The 16898-nt window shown below is 50.1% G+C and overlaps 1 protein-coding gene across 1 annotated transcript in view; it reads right to left on the bottom strand.

Moving 5' to 3' along the window:
* Positions 1 to 1192: 1192 nt before the first annotated feature.
* WDR27 (WD repeat domain 27) overlaps positions 1193 to 16898 on the bottom strand; it is a 142933-nt gene continuing 127227 nt past the window's right edge. The window contains 1 exon segment of the mRNA XM_052645900.1: positions 1193 to 1476. Within this exon segment, the coding sequence (XP_052501860.1) occupies positions 1426 to 1476 (51 nt within the window). The 3' untranslated portion in view covers positions 1193 to 1425.

Below are 16898 nucleotides of genomic sequence, written 5' to 3' on the forward strand. Positions count from 1 at the left end.
TGTGGTCCATCCATGCAACGGAATAGCAGCACTCAGCCTTAAAACGGACGAAAATCCTGACACCCGCAACAGCACAGAGGGACCCTGAGCTCATCATGCTCCGTGGAATGAGCCAGTCACAAAGGGACAAACACCGGCTGCTTCTACTCACACAAGGTCCCTGGAGGAGTCGCGTCATGGCCGAATGATAGGAATTGGAGCGGTGGGTGCCAGAGCTGGGGGGGCAGGAGTCAGAGTCTCACGGAGACGGGACGTCAGTTTTGCATGAGGAGAAGCTCGAGATGGACGCTGGTGGCCGCGGCACAGCAGCGAGACTGCAGTGGACACGGCGAACTGTGCGCGTGAAGGTAAAGACAGCGACTCCTGCTCAACGGGTATTTTATCAGAATTAAGGATGATATAAAAGAGTTAAAATTTTAAATGATGTAGCTGGAATTAAGAATATTAAACAAGATTCCATGAGCTCACGTGCCCATAGACTGCTTCACTTGCTTATTTTAAACTAGTTTTAAGGTAATTTTATTTTAGCAAAGAAGAACAATATAGTTACTATAAATGGATTAAAATGTCTGGATAACTCTGAATGTTTGAAAAATTAAAATTACTTATTCTAAAATTTTGCTCCTTGGAAACTGCAAGAAGAAATGTGTATATCTCTGGTCAATGAAACTGCAATAGGGAGCCCAGGAAATCAGCCCCGGGTGTTTCTGAGGACCGGGGGCAGTCAGTCTCCGGGGAGCAGGGGGCGTGGGGGTGGGCGGGGGGCTATCGGGTTCCTGGTGGGATGGGGAACACTAGAGCTTCCTGGGGCATTTCCCCACGGACGGTCTCCAGTGTTGTTGGCGCTTGTATCTGGAAGAGTTCTAGAAGCATCCTGATTCTTCTGGGGCTCAAGAAAGGCTTGGTTCTGGGGTCTCTGGAGGCAGGTACATCTCCGAGGAATCATGTGAGGGTGACTGGATGCTGTCCCCGCTGGACAGTCCTTCGGTGGTGGGGGGAGCCCAGAAGCCAAGGGGTGTGTGAGGGTGGAGGCCCCAGCAGAGGCTGGCTCCCCCAGCAAAGCTGGGGAACAACCACCAGAAGGCCAGGGCTTAGGACCAGCACGGCTGCGTTCCCACCAGCCCAGTGAAGTCTCCCTGTCTCTCTCACCCTCCTCTCTCTGCAAAGACTAAATTATGAACAAAATACTAGATTATTTTTTATTGAAGAACATTCTATTTTAACTTGACCAGATTCTGTGCAGAGGTGCTGTACACCATTTCCATTTTTCCAGGGCAGGGAATCCCCAGCAAGGAGTAGGTGGGCCACAGCTGTGAGGGTGGCTCAGACGGGCAGGTGGTGTAGACACTGCCGGCGTCTCTCAGGTCGAGGACCCAGACTCAGGCCACGCTCTGGCCGAGGCGGTGCCCAGCCCGTGGGTCAGCATCACTGGGCCTGAAACAGCTGAAGCTTGCCGTCCAAGGTGGCTGTGACGAGCTGCGATGGAAATAAAACACGTGTGACTTCCATCCCCTTTTATTACATGAGACGCCTGCAGGAGAATCAACTCATGGCAGACGTTTTCCTTATGGACCTTTTATAGACCACAGAGCAAAAGCGTCTATGTGTACAGCACGTTCTGTGCTTACGCTTGATTAATCCAAACTACATTCCGGGGCCATTCTAACATTTGTGAGAGCTGCGGTCAGAGTTAGTCCGTCTGCACTACCCAGAGGGGACAGGGCATCTGGCTCAATGTCCCATCGTCCCAACCAACCACAGAGCTCAGGGACCAGAGGCATCTGGTGGGCGGCCTGAGGTCACTGGGAGGAGGCGGCCCGTGGAAGGGACCAGAACTCCATGGGCCCATGGCCCAGCCCTCACCCACGCCTGGCAGGGGCAGGAGTCGGGGTCAGGACCCAGAGCCAGGTGCCTGGCTGCCCCCCAACCCTGCTCGTCCCTGGGGCTGTTTCCAGGGGCAAATTCATTAGAGGCCAGCCAGCCTTCGGCCCCATGCCTGTGGGCTCCAGCTGCTCATAGACTGGGGTCGGGGTGGTGGGTAACCACACAGCCGGAGGCTCAAGTCCAAGGTCAGGGCGCAGCTCGGCTCTGCTGAGGCCACTTCCCGTCTGGCCGCCAGGGTGCTCACCATGTGCTCACGTGCCCTTCCACCCCTCGTGCGCCTGGAGGCTCTCTCTCCTACGAGGCCACCCCCACGGGGGCAGACCCCACCCTGGGGCTCATTCAGCTCTTCCCACAAATTCAGCCACAGCAGGGGCAGGGCTTCACCACATGAACTTGGCGGGGCGGGGCGGGGCGGGGGCGTGAAGAGCAGGGCACAGGGGTGGCCCCCCACGCCTGTTCTCCGCCTGCTCCCCGCCTGCTCCCCGCCTGCTCCCCGCTTTCCTTCTCCATCTCCTGACTCCGCGTCCATCCAGCCTGAGCTCCTGCGGAAATGACTGCTGTGCTCTGACCGAACCTCGGCCAGTGCCCACACGGTCAGAACCCAGAAGAACTTGGACCAGACCGTGCGGGGCCTCGAGCTTCACCAAGAGCACCACCGGGCGCTGGAGCCCAGTCTCACCGGGACAGCGGTGTGCCCTTTACCAGGCGATTCCAGCAACAGGTATATGTGGGGGCAAACACACAAGCCGGGGTCCCTGTGGAGCCTGAGTGGGGTCCCTGCCAGGAACCACTGACAGCCGAGAATCCATCCCCGCTCCACGTGGTGCCGTGAGTCCAGGTCACAAGGCTGCACAGAGGCCCCGGACCCCTCCCGAGCTCACAGACCGCCTCCCACAGTCACTGCCCCCTCCCGAGCTCACGGCCCGCTCCGAGGCCCCAGGCCCCCTCCCGAGCTCACGGCCCCCTCCCGATCTCATGGCCCCCTCCCGAGCTCACGGCCCCCTCCCGAGGCCCTGGCCCCCTCCCGAGCTCACGGCCCCATCCCGAGCTCACGGCCCCCTCCCGAGCTCATGGCCCCATCCCGAGGTCACTGCCCCCCTCCCGAGGCCCTGGCCGGCTCCCATGTTCTCATCACACGAGCACAGGCTCATCCCAGACCCCCAGCTGTCTCTTTCTCCCAAAGAAAGTGGATTTTGTTATTTTAAACAATACAACACCAGGGGGCTTCCCTGGTGGTCCAGGGGCTAAGCCTGCACTCTCAATAGGAGGCCCCGGGCTCGATCCCTGTTCAGGGACTAGATCCCACATGCTGCGACCAGAGGCCTGCAGGGTCCCCACTCAGGCAGCGCAGCTTAAAAAAGCACATACTCTAAACGGCACGCAGGCGGGACTGCTTCATCAGCCTGATCAGAGAAGAGATGAGTGGAGTGGTTTCCATGGAAAGGCCGGGGAAGCGCTATGGGTCCATAGCTTGAATATTCTGTCAGTGGAAGCAGATTTCCACGGCAGGGGCCAGAGGAACCTGAACAGGTGGGCACTTCTGAACCTGCTGGGTGGGTGTCCCCTTTTCCAAGTCCCTTGACAGAGAACTAACGCTAGCAACCTCTGCCTCGTGCAGCCAGCGGTCACTCCCATATGCATTGTGTACAGGCCTGCAGCTCTGGCATTTCTAGGCGCCCTGTAGTGGCCTTGAATCTGTGCTGAAATTCTGTACTTAATACGTTGCTGTGTCTAAGGCCACCTGGATTTCACAATGTAACTTCAAATCCAACGAAGGCATACTTGTCCTGCCATGACACCCATCTGTCTCTCAGGCGACATAAAATCTGGATCAGCCCTGGAGCCTTCTGTCATTCACACACAAGCTGAGCACCTCACTGTGGCCGCCTCTGCCCCTGCAGGCGCCACTGTGCTGGGCTGGTCCTGACCACGCCCCCTGCAACCAGGCCACCTGGGCCTCAGCTCCGGCCTCATCTGTCCACCCTCCTTCCGGTCCTTCTTCCTGAGTTAGCACGTTACACCCTTCAGTATTACAGTCAAGAATTTGAACAACTCCACCAGCCGTCTCAAGGTCAAGTTGACTTTGATCTTGGCTGCAGTATTCCTTGTGTTTACAGCCGTATTAACAATGTCTACTGTGGTGGGGCAGACAGGCCTTCAGAGTTCCCACAGTCACATGGGGTGCAGAAATTACACAAAAAACCCTGATACCCCGGCCCTGGAACCAGAGGTGCTTTGGAGATGGTGCTGTGACCCAGCCCCAGGGGTCCTGAGCAGACTGGAGCCGAGAATCAAACCGAGGCCCACCAGCAGGGCCTTGACCCCCTCCTTACAAATGCCACATCTCAGCCAGCTCAGGACTTCAAGCACTGAACACTGAATGGTGTACGAACTACCAAAATTGAATTCTCTCAGCCTAGAGGCTGGAAGACCAAGGCCTGGTGACCGTAATAACCTGAGCTGATGCTGACAGTCAGATCTGGGCCTGAGGATGTGAACTGTTCTAGAGGGACAACTTAGCTCTTACTTCAAATAAAAAGCTAAAAGAAAAATCTCACATTGGGGCAGAATTGCTCTCGTTCACAAGTCCCAAAATAAATTTATGCCCATGAGCATCTGTCAAGTTTATTTTAAAATTTCTCTTGAATTGGATTATATCAGAGACGATGGGAAACCACACGTATCTGGGATAAAAAAAAACACACACACACACAAAACAAAACTCAGTCTGCAAAACATGGCTACAAATCTCATCCCAATAACATCTTAACAATCCCTTCTTAGGATCCTTAACATTAACAATCCCTTCTTAGAACTGGTCTTGAAGCCATATAAACAGTTTTCAGACAGCAGTAGCTCTGCTATTTCCAGACTCTTGAACCATTAAGAAAAGGGAAAAGCAACAAAATCCATGGCTAAATGTATGAGATCGTAATCACCTGAATGTTGTTCAGATTTGGCAGGAATTAAGCTCTGAGTGTCTTTTTCCAGTAGTCATGGTGAAAGATGGACCATTAAGAAGGCTGGGCACTGAAAAATTGATGCTTTCAAACTGTGGTGCTGGAGAAGACTCTTGAGAGTCCCTTGGACTGCAATATCAAACAAGTCCATCCTAAAGGAAATCAACCCTGAATATTCATTGGAAGGACTGATGCTGAAGCTGAAGCTCCAATACTTTGGCCACCTGATGAGAAGAACTGACTCATCTGAGAAGACCCTGACACTGGGAAAGACTGAAGGCAGGAGGAGACGGGGACGACAGAGGATGAGATGGTTGGATGGCACCACCGACTCAATGGACATGAGTTTGAGCAAGCTCCGGGAGTTGGTGAAGGACAGGGAGGCCTGGCGTGCCGCAGCCCATGGGGTTGCAGAGTCGGACGGGACTGAGCGACTGAACCGCCTCTGAATGTCAGGTCTCCTTGCACGTGGAGCACATGCTGCATGAACCCTGGCACCTGCGCTGGTCCCTCTGGAGCCACAGGCCGGAGAGGTCAGGGGCCGGAGAGATAAGAGGCAGCGGGGTGGGTGCAGGGCCTCGTGGGAAGCAGAGCTGCAGGACAGCGCCTGACTGAGCTCCAGAGGACGCATTCTAAAAGCCGTGCGAACATGACATGAGTCCCTTTGAAGCCTGGTGGCAAAGTGCAACCCCGGATCAGGGAAAGGAAAACACTCCTGACTCACCTGCAAGGAGGACGGGACAGTGGCCGTGAGAACACCGGGGGGACACGGATGGCTCTTCCGGTTGCTGGGACAGAAGCCCTGCTTGGACTGGCTCAACAGAAAGGCATTCTGTTCTGTGTTATGGGATGTCTGACTTTACCTGAAGCAGGGGTACTGACTCCACCAGCGTGTGCTGCAAACCCGAGGGCAGTTAGTGTGAAGGTTGTAACAAGTCTGAGGTTTTCCCATAATGCAGGAATATATATAGTCGAGCAGGCAAGAAAATAAGGGCAAAAATGAAAAAAAGGCAGATAGTCAGGGTGGTAAGTCCATGAGGCACACTCTGTCAGCCTCAGGACGTCGCTGGTTTCTGTTTTCAGAAGGTGAGGGACTTGGGCTTTAACGGTCATGGACGCAGAAGGCAAGGGCTTGGGATCTCGGGAAGGGAGCTGGGACCGAGGACGCTGAGTGAAATGTGGCCCAGAAAGACCACCCATATGCCCACGGAGACGAGCCTGTCTTAGCTCGAGGTAAGGAAATCGCCTCGCAAATCCTTAACCACAGGACTGCTCTTGCAGTTTTAGCTTATGCTACCTGACACAGGATGTCCGAGCAAAGACGCTTACGAAAAAGAAAAATGTGGTCTTGGTTGGGAAGACTCAGAGCACTTCTCAGGGCAAACCAAGGCCCTCTTCAACCACTCCTTTAACTAAAGTCATGCAAGACCCTCAAGGATAAACTGTGATCAAGGTCATCTTTGAAGGTTTCCTGTCAAGCAGAAGTGGTGGACACAAAACCATCAGAAATGGATACAAAGGCTTTAGACAACAGAGTCATGTCATACACAGCCTTTAAATCAATGTGTTTAAAGTGAAACCTAACAAGGGTATAAGGCACTGTAGTAAAGAATGGAAAGATCGAAAAGAACCAAAGTGAAACTAGAAATAAAAGTAGTTACCGATGAGTTAGAGGTGGTAAGCCCAGTCCAGCTCAGTCACTCGCTCAGTCGCGTCCGACTCTCTGCGACCCCACAGGCTGCAGCACGCCAGGCCTCCCTGTCCATCACCGACTCCCGGAGTTCACCCAAACCCATGCCTATTGAGTCGGTGATGGCATCCAGCCATCTCATCCTCTGTTGTCCCCTTCTCCTCCTGCCCCCAATCCCGTCCAGCATCAAGGTCTTTTCAAATGACTCAGCTCTTCGCATCAGGTGGCCAAAGTATTGGAGTTTCAGCTTCAGCATCAGTCCTTCCAATGAACACCCAGGGCTGATCTCCTTCAGGATGGACTGGTCGGATCTCCTTGCAGTCCAAGGCACTCTCAAGAGTCTTCTCCAACACCACAGGTCAAAAGCATCAATTCTTTGGTGGTCAGCGTTCTTCACAGTCCAGCTCTCACAGCCATACAATTAGGATGGGGTGAGGCAAAATCAAGAATACCAAAACACAGTGACTGCGAGATGCAGCTAGAATCAAGCGTCAGTGTTTCAAGTATTACTCATTTTTACGTTTTAAGTATTACTGTCAGCTATTGGTCATTAATTTTGTCATGGTGTTCATCACTGAAAATAACTTTTAACTTTGATGAAAATAAATTCATCAAAATTTTTTGTCTACTGTTTTATACTTTCCAGGTTTTGTTTTAAAAGTCTTTCCCAAGCATAGGTCACAATGCCCTTTTCCTATAACTTATTGTACTTACTTATAGTTTTACCTTTCAAATTTAAATAGTTACATCATTAGATGTATGCATGTTTAAATAAAAAGAGCTTAATTTTTCTCAAAATAGCCAGTTTTTCCTTAAAAATTGTACCAAATAATCAACCTTTCCCCACAGTTCTGTGGTGTCATATTTAGTAAGTTCCCAATATCTCTGAAATTTCCTATACATTCCTCTGGCTTTATTTCAGTTATTGAGCCAATAACTCATGGTTTTCATTTTTATGGTTTTGAAGTATTTCTCATTATCTAATAGGGAAAACATGAAGTTGACTTAGCCTTCTATGTATCTTTTTTCCCCAATATATGTGTTTTGGAATAAGATCACTGAGTGGTACTGGAACTTTGATTGAGACTGCAATAAATTGATAAATTAGTGAAGAATTGGCAATCTCATAATCTTAGGCTGTAACTTAAATTACGGAAGAATATAAAATGCTATTTAGATCTTCTTTGCAGCTTGTTAGCATTTCTAAACTTTTTCCATGATCTTTTTGTGTGTGATTAAGCTCATAGATATTTTCAAGTGTTATCTGCCATAAATGGCAACCCACTCCAGTGTTCTTGCCTGGAGAATCCCAGGGATGGGGGAGCCTGGTGGGCTGCCGTCTATGGGGTCGCACAGAGTCAGACACGACTGAAGTGACTTAGTAGTAGTATCTGCTATAAAAAGGAAATCTTATTTATAAGTTTTGTTATTATTGGTGTATTGACCGATGTTACTAGTCATTACATTTAATGACCATGAAAGCTCGTATTAGTTCTAACAGCTTAATGATTCTACTGTGTTAGTTTTTCCAGTTAAGTGAATGAGATAATCTGCAAATACAGACCTCTTTCTTCCTTCAAGCCCTTTCACTCTATTGGCCTTTCCTGGTCTTATGAGCCGCGATCTCCAGTACCGTGTTAGACGTTGTCGGAGCAGTTGCTCTTGCCGTGTGCTCCATCATCAAGAGATGCTTCCGAAATCTGCCCCTTAGGTTTAGTATTTGCTCTGAGTTTTGCCAAATAACCTATACTATTCTTACATTGCTAGAGTTCCTTTTAATCTTAAACAGTAGTGGATATGAATGTTCTTTCTGCATCTACTGAGACAATACAAAATATTTTCTCTTATTCAAGTAGTGAACTAAGACCTTAGACCTTCTAATGTGGAACCAATCTTGCATTTGGGGATAAATCTTAATCAAGAAGTATTTTTAAGTTCACAGTGGAATTCAGTGGCTCATGTTTTATTAAGGATTCACATAGATTTACTCATAACTGAAATGGGTCCATAATCACTTTTTGTTTTATATTCAGCTGGGGGGTAAAATAATAAATATCCTACTTTCACTGTGAACCAAGTGGAATTCTTACACATCCGTAGCTGCTGGGAATGCCAGATTGCAACGTCATGTGGAAAATGGTTTCTTATAAAGTAAAACATACATTTAATATATGACCCAGAAACCTCAGATATAAGTATGGATCCATCCTAAAGGAAATCAGTCCTGGGTGTTCATTGGAAGGACTGATATTGATGCTGAAACTCCAATATTTTGGCCACCTGATGTGAAGAGCTGACTCATTGGAAAAGACCCTGATGTTGGGAAAGATTGAGGGCAGGAGGAGAAGGGGATGACAGAGGATGAGATGGTTGGATGGCATCAATGGACATCTCAATGGACATGGGTTTGGGTGAACTCCAGGAGTTGGTGATGGACAGGGAGGCCTGGCGTGCTGCGATTCATGGGGTCGCAAAGAGTCAGACTCAACTGAGCGACTGAACTGAACTGAAGAAAAATAAAAATATATGCTGGCCCAAAGAGCTGTTCACGAATGCCTCTGTAGCTATATTCATAATAGACTAAAACTCAGACAACCAAAATATCCACACCTGGTGACTGCGTATACAAAGTGATAACCATACAATGGAGCTCACTGCTGGTAGGTGTGACAATATGAAAAGGTCTCAAACGGCACTAGGCAAAGTAGAAGAATCCATACACTCACCACACATTGTGCTACTCAATGTATTGACTTCCTGAAGAGACACGTAGGGACAGAAATCAGTGACCAGGATGGGAAGGGGGTGCTGACTGCAAAGGGGCTCAGGAGACCTTGAGTGAGAGGAATGCTATTCAACACCGTGTGGTGGGATCTGGGGAGCGAGAGATCCTCTAGGTATTTTAATGCCTGAAACATTAAAAAAGACTTACGTCACACCCTTATGTGCGTACAGGGCAGCAATCCTGCAAAGCGATTACTAACAACCAGCTGTGAAAGAAGCAGGGGTGTCGTTCTAGCAGTAACTGAAGAACACAGGAGAAACAGGCCGGGGTTCTAGTTTCCAAGGGCAGACGTGTGCTCACGCCCGGCGCACACAGAACTGTGACTCTGCTTCTCCCAGTGCAGGCTGCTGAGATGCTCGGCGTTTCTACTCATTGCTCTCCCCGTAATCACGGCCATCACGTAGCCTCCACGTGCCTGATATCCCGAGGAGATAAGCTTTTCAATGGCTCCTTTTTGTCACTGTTCCCACAAACTCTGAGACTCGTTTCTTCATTCACTGAGAACCGTCTTCCACGTTTGTGACAAGTGGGGCAAATCGCACTGCCCTGCCTACAACATTTTATTGTGTAAACAGATATGAAAATAGCTGCTTTACCCTAGAATCACGTTTCTCTAGAAGCTTCACGCTCTCCCTGTTCCCAATGGAGCACACAGCCCGTGGAGGTAGAAGGCGGCAGAGTTCGGTTCTGGGTACAGGCTGGGTCTGGCGCTGGGGCATGGCCCTGGTGCTGTGCCCTCCTAGCGGGGCCGCACAAGCTCGCCTGCCTCGGCATTCCCATCCAGGCAACCGGGTCGTGCGTGCTAAGTCACTCAGCTGAGTCCAGCTCTGCGCAACCCTATGGACTGTAGCCTACTAGGCTCCTCTGTCCATGGGATGCTCCAGGCAGGAATACTGGAGCAGACTGCCGTGTCCTGCTCCAGGGGATCGTCCGGACCCAGGAATCGAACCCACATCGCTTAGGTCTCCTGCACTGGCAGGTGGGTTCTTTACCATGAGTACCACCTGGGAAGCCCAACAGGGACAAGGTTACAGAATCCTGTCTGTCCTGACTGTTCTATCCATCACTGGGGATGAGAACAGCTTCCACGTCAGAGACGCTGAGAACTAGGTATGGGAAATTCTCTTGCTTTAGAACGTATCACCTCCTCTGGGACAGCCAGGACTGTCTCCTACACTTTGGTTTGAATGTGAGAGGTGCCGTGGTGTGTGCTGAGCTCCACGTGCAAACTGAAGGGAAGCATTTCAGAGAGGGGGGGGTCACCAGCCTGTAAGCAGCAGGCAAGGCCTGGTCGAAAGTACACACTCAGTCCTCTGCTGACCCGTCAGAAGTCGGATGGGCCTTTCCGGCCTTCAGCTGCTGTAAGAGCTCTGATTACAGAGCCGACTTGCTTGTTGCGGGGGTGAACCCTGTAAGTGAGGTCCTCGGTTGACCTCCGTTGACCTCGGTTGACTGGAACTAGGAGAAAGTGATTAACGAGAATAACCAAATGCAAGGCATAACACCATGCCGATAAAGTCCACGTTTCCAGCATTCTGTTTTCCTGCATGGATACAGCCTAAGATACCATCTCTTTATGGTCTGCCTGTGTGGTTATCTGCAAACCATCCTTTCGCTGGATGTCTTTCCTAAACATAAATAAATCCCCAAACTCAAGAGCATCTTTGCAAAAAGAGAAAAAAGAAAAATTGTTGCATTTCTTCTGAGCAACGAGTATGAGTAAGTTTCCATTTTGATCATGTTTCATAGGTTGGAGTTTTAAGGACAATTAATGAAAAACACCACAAAAGAAGCATGTTTAGTCTATTTCGCTTAAAACTCTTAGATATGAAAATGGTTCTGACAGCTGAACCCTTTCACTTCCAGAGACTCAAGGTCTGAGCTCCTCAGAAAACCCATCTCTACCTCCCTGCTGGAAGTGATGGGCCCACAGGAACGCTGGAGGGGGGTGCACCTTCCAGGCCCTGTGACACGGGCCAGGGATGGGGGCGTGTGGCTCATTAACACCACACCCAGCAGCACAGACGGGCCCCAGCTCGCCGCTGGCGGGAGGAGAGGAGGCGCATCACCGTTCAGCTGTGGGCCCTGGGTCCCGGCCTAATTGAAGCCCGGGTGTGTCCGCGCCAGGATGAATCAGCCGCCAGGCCCTCCGGCATGCCGCTGTTTGTCTTGGGCCGAAGGGAGCCAGGAGGCGCTTGCTTACATGCTCTGGGAGACCCTGTGGTAGACGAGGGGGCAGGTCTGAAATCTCCGCAAAAAATTTAGTGTTCAGCCCCATCCATCAAAAGAAGAAATTTACAAATGACAACAGACTTTCAAATGTTCTCTGAAGCAGAATTTTAAAATTATAGTCAATGATGTGCTGTCCAATTACTGCAAATATGACAGCTTACCAGGAGCAAGACGCAGTGCGCGGACGGTCTGCTCACAGCTGATGAACAGCCTCTCCGTAGGGGCAGTGTCATGCGTCGGCTTTGATCTCTTCTGATTCGTTATTAGAACCCCCTCATCCTGTGATGCTTCTGGACTTGCTCGGGTAGCCAGAACAGAACCAAAAGGGGACCTCGCCAACTCTTTTCCCCTTTTTTAACCTTGTACAAAACCTTAGAGGCTAATGTAGAATAAAATTAAGACCACGGATGAAGCAACCTAAATGTCCATGGGCAGAGCAATGTGGCACATACATACGATGGAATAGTCCTCAGCCATAACCAAGAATGAAATGACGCCATCTGCAGCGACACGGATGGACCCAGAATATCCGCTTCAGACTAAGGGAAGCCAGCCAGCCAGACAAGTATCGCACAGTATCGCTTAGACGTGCACTCTAATGGGTGCAAACTAACGTCTGTGAGACTTTAGTCTCTTTACTGCTCAGGCAGTAAAGAATCTGCCTGCAACGCAGGAGACCCGGGTTCCATCCCTGGGTTGGGCAGACCCCCTGGAGAATGGAATGGCAACCCAGTCCAGGATTCTTGCCTGGAGAATCCCATGGACAGAGGAGCCTGGCGGGCTACGGTCCATGGGCTGCAAGAGTCAGACACAACTGAAGTGACTTGGCGTGCGTAAGGGAGACACAAGGAGACACAGGTTCGATCCCTGGCTCAGGAAGATGCCCTGGAGAAGAAAACGTCAGTGCACCCCAGAATTCCTGCCTGGGAAATCCCACGGACAGAGGAGCCTGGCAGGCTGCAGCCCAGGGGTTTGCGAGAGTTGGACACGACTGAGCAACTAAGCCACCACCACCATTTGTGACATGCGAGACACACACAGAGGCAGAGGCGCTGACAGCAGCTGCTTCCGTGTCAGTGCTTCACCTCCCCCCCCTCGCCTTCTGCAGGAAGCACTCCGGCAAACTGACCTGGTTTCGGAGCTTAAGGGACATCAATACCCTGACACTGTAAACTTCTGTACAGAAGACACTTTTATGCCCATATTATTTTTTGCGTTTCCCTCTGTCAAACCCTCCACAAAACCCCTGCCTCTGTTTCTGTTTATACATCATCCTTCAGTTGGGCCACAGGATTTGGGGGGTGAAGGAAACCTTAAAAACACAAACTAGATTTTCCTGACACCAACACGAGGCATCTCCACCTGCTATGAAGTTGCAGAGCTGGCTGGGGAAGGGGTGCCTGCCTCATAGGCCGAGCAGCTCCCCCAGGCCTCCGCAGGCACTGCTGTGAACCCCAGGACCCTAACTGGCTGGGAGACTGCAGCCCCAGCCGAATCCTTCAGCAACATCTCCACACAGGAGCTGTGCCTTCACAGAAGCAGTAAGTGCAAGGATTTCGTCTGGATTAAAGGCCTAGACTGGCTCACATTTGAAAGTGCTGGCTTCAGGCCCTCTCGGCAGAGAAGGGCTCAAGAGGGCACCGACGACCCTTGCTGCCGCCCAGACGGCCACTGCTGTGTCACAGGTTTCAGGAATGCAACTCCCCTGACGAAGCATCGCCCACCGCGGTGAGTGACCAGCCTCTTCTACGGGCGCGGCGCCCCGGTCAGATCGCGGCCGCCGCAGCCGCCGTCCTGACCGTCCAGGCCTCACGCAGGGCCCCTGGCTCAGGTCACACTCCTGGTCGAGGAGCCCGGGGTTCCCGGGGCGGGTCTGGGCGGTGGTTTCTGAAATCGCTGCCGGCGGGCCGCGGTGAGCCAAGGCCCAGCTCTCCAAAGGCTTGCATGCTGTCATCTCGTTACTTCTCCAGCGCCTCTAATCCAGGATAAACATTCCCACGTCCTTCCAGTTTGCCGAGGCCCACATGTGGAAAAGTTTTGTGGGCGGCCTCTGGCTTCTCCGGGTAAATGTTCCCGTAACTCGGCCCCAGCCCTGTGCACTGGGGAGGGCTCTGGCCCCGGGGGGCTCTGTGGACAGGTCTGCCTGGGGTGGCCTCACCCAGACGGCATGGTGCTGAACCGAGGGCCCAGGGACAAGCGCATCCGGGACCGGCCCCTCGGCAGCCTTCCGAGACCAGCCTGGGGCAGGGTCCGCGAGCGTGGGGCATTCCACGGGACAGTCGGCGGCGGGACGTCCCCAGCCCAGGTGTCCTGGCGAGGACAGGACTCCAGCGGTCCTGCCCTCCCACCTGAAGCACCCCGGTATGGTTATTAGACCGAGTCTGATCCAGGAGCCGGGGCTCCAGCGGGCCAGTGACAGCTTCCCCGTGACAGGCCAGGGACCCGCCGCTTTCCACCCGGGGAGGCCTGCAGGGAGGGGGGCTGTTAACAGGTGGGTTTCACTCCAAGACACTTTAGGGTCTGCAGAGCGAGGCCGAGAGGGACGGAGCCTGCTGCTCGGGGTTAGCATGCAGGGTGTGGGGGGTTGATTGGGGAGTCCTGGGTGTAGACGGGATTAGGGTGCCAAAGGGTCTGGGTGCAGAGGACCCGGATGTTCGGGGGGTCTGGGTGTGGGGGTGGGGGAGGCGTGTGGGGAGGAGGGGTCTGGGCCGTGTCTGGGTGGGTGGGGGTGGGAGGGGTCTGGGTTGGGGGTGGAGGCTGCTCTGACTCTCAGGACGCAGGGCTCAGGGTGCTTCCTGCTTGGAAAGAAAGGGTCCAGAAGTCTCCGGAGCCCACCCATGCGGGTGTGAACCAGCAGCTCAATAGCTCATGCAGACCCCAGCCCGAGCGCCCACCCCACCGTCCCACACTTGCAGACGTAGCCTCCCACGCAGATGCACAGACTTGCTTCAAGACCCTGCGGTGCCGCCTTATCCGATGTCTCCAGAGAAGCAGGACTCTCTCGGGCCGGAAACCTCCAGAGAGAGGAGCGTGGTGACCTTGACCACCTAAACTCCATCCATGTCAACGACACGGTCCAAGCTCAGAAGTGAGACTTCCTTCCAGTGCACGATCGACTTTATGGGCTGTTTCAAACTCTCCATACCATCGCTGGCGACACACACACAGAACGCACCACTGCATAAAAGCACTGGACTGAGATAATTACTCACATATTTTTAGAAGTAGAGAATCTTCTGTCACAGAACCCAAGAATTCTGTTTTTGTTTTGAAAGAGAAAAAACTTACTGAACCAGAGTCACTGGTAGGAGGTCCTGCTCCACAGTCCTGCGCTCAGGTCCCAGCAGACGCGGAAAGAGGAGACTGCAAAACCCAAATTCAGGGGCAGAGCAGTGGAGAGAGGGCAAAGGAAAGACTGACCAAGCCTCTCAGCCAAAAACAAGTCTATAGCTTAAAATTATAAACATTTAAATTGAACCCTAAGGCAGAGAGTTGATACCAGCTGGAAGATAAATGCATTCCAGATCAATTTGAAATAAATAAATAATAATGATAATTTAAAATATGTACGCTTGTAATCCACAAAGAGAGGGATGGACAACAGCAAAATGAAATGCAAGAAATCGTCTTACAAATTGCAGTGAAATATAAGAAGGTAGACATGCTAAGGAACATACTGCAAATTTAAAAACGCTAAAAGAAAATGCAGAATACTGCCTGCTGAGACAAAACACATTTGATATTTTTAGATATAATATTAAAGAACCATCCGAAATCCAGCTTAGAGAGGCCAGTTAATTTAAAATCACAAAAGATCAGTTAAGAGACATGGATGATATTTTAAGAGTTTCAAAAACATATGCTGATGTATGGCAGAAATCAACATTATGGTGTAAAGCAATTCTCCTTCAGTTAAAAATAAATAAATTTAAAAAATATGTCTGAGAGAATCCAGAGCAAACAATAAAGGCAATTTGAAAGAAACAATATTTAAGAGGTAAAGGGTGGCAAATTCCTTATCAGCAGCATTAGCTATCGGGAAGCAACAATATGCTCAAAGTGCTAATATTACAATCAATATGTCAATACTATAGCAACCTAAAAATGTATATCAAGCTAACCTATCACTTGAGAGTGATGGCAAAAATGAAGACATTTTCAGATATACAAAGACCAAGGGATATTATCGCTTTCAATACCTCACTGAAAAAAATGATATTATGAAAAACAGCCTTTCAGCAAGAGAAGGTGACCTAGAGGAAGAAGCAAGATACAAGAAACAGACAGACACAGAGGGTGATCAAACTCTGGACAGCAATACAGCTCTCCACAGGACATCAGCCTCCTGAAGTCTTTCTCTTGTCCATGTAGAAACAGAGATATGGAGTAACCCCAGATTTTTTCATTAAACTGTGTAACCAAGTATATGAATTACAATGTTAAGGGTAACAGTTAAAAGAGGAACTACATTCTTCAGATTCCAACCAACACTGAGAAAAATATTTAAAAACCAAACTTGCAGAGGCAGAAAGGGAAACAAAAGAATCAAAGTCCAATGTGAAAAACAGCAAAATTCACTTGTAAACGTTTTATATCAGTAGTCCAAAATATCACGAATGTAAATTCTCCAGTTAAAAGGCAGCAACTACGAGCTTAAGAAATTCAGCTAGAGAGACTGAGAGTAAGCACGGAGAAGCTGCGCCACGCATGCATTACACGTGTGCATTACACATGTGCGTTACACGTGTGCATTGCACGTGTACATTAACGAGCATGAAGCCTGTTAGTGCCGTTGGCGTAAAAGAAAGTTAACTTAACTCCAAAAACCTAAGTAGGGAATAAAACTGAATGAAAAATAACGACACAAAGCAGAATCCTTGGGAGGATCACAAGCTTTACACACTAACTGCACCAGATGCCGAACGCAGAAGGAGACACTGGGGCGCAGACTGTAACTCACCCCCATTATAAACCCTCAGGTCAAAGGCCCATGTATGTAAGCTTTAGAAGACCTGAAAAGGAGCGTCAGCTTTGACCCAAAAGATATGACATAGTAGATACTAAGCAGAATCCTGTACATATGATTCATGCATATTTTTTTCCAGAAACACATGGAAGCAGGTTACTGTGCCAGGGGCTAGGTCAATATGGTACAAATCATAACCTTTGGAAATGATTCATCAGAAATCACATTTGGAAACATTTAAAAAATGCATTCCTAAGTAATTCATTGACTACAAAGGAATTTGTTACAGAAAATTTGTAAATAATTAAAAATTAAAGAAGTACTTCATGTCAAAACTGAAACAAAACTGATGTTTGAGAGAAATCTGTAGCTTTAAATGCA

This window comes from Budorcas taxicolor, chromosome 9, assembly GCF_023091745.1.
Source record: "Budorcas taxicolor isolate Tak-1 chromosome 9, Takin1.1, whole genome shotgun sequence".
Taxonomy (NCBI): Eukaryota; Metazoa; Chordata; class Mammalia; order Artiodactyla; family Bovidae; genus Budorcas; species Budorcas taxicolor.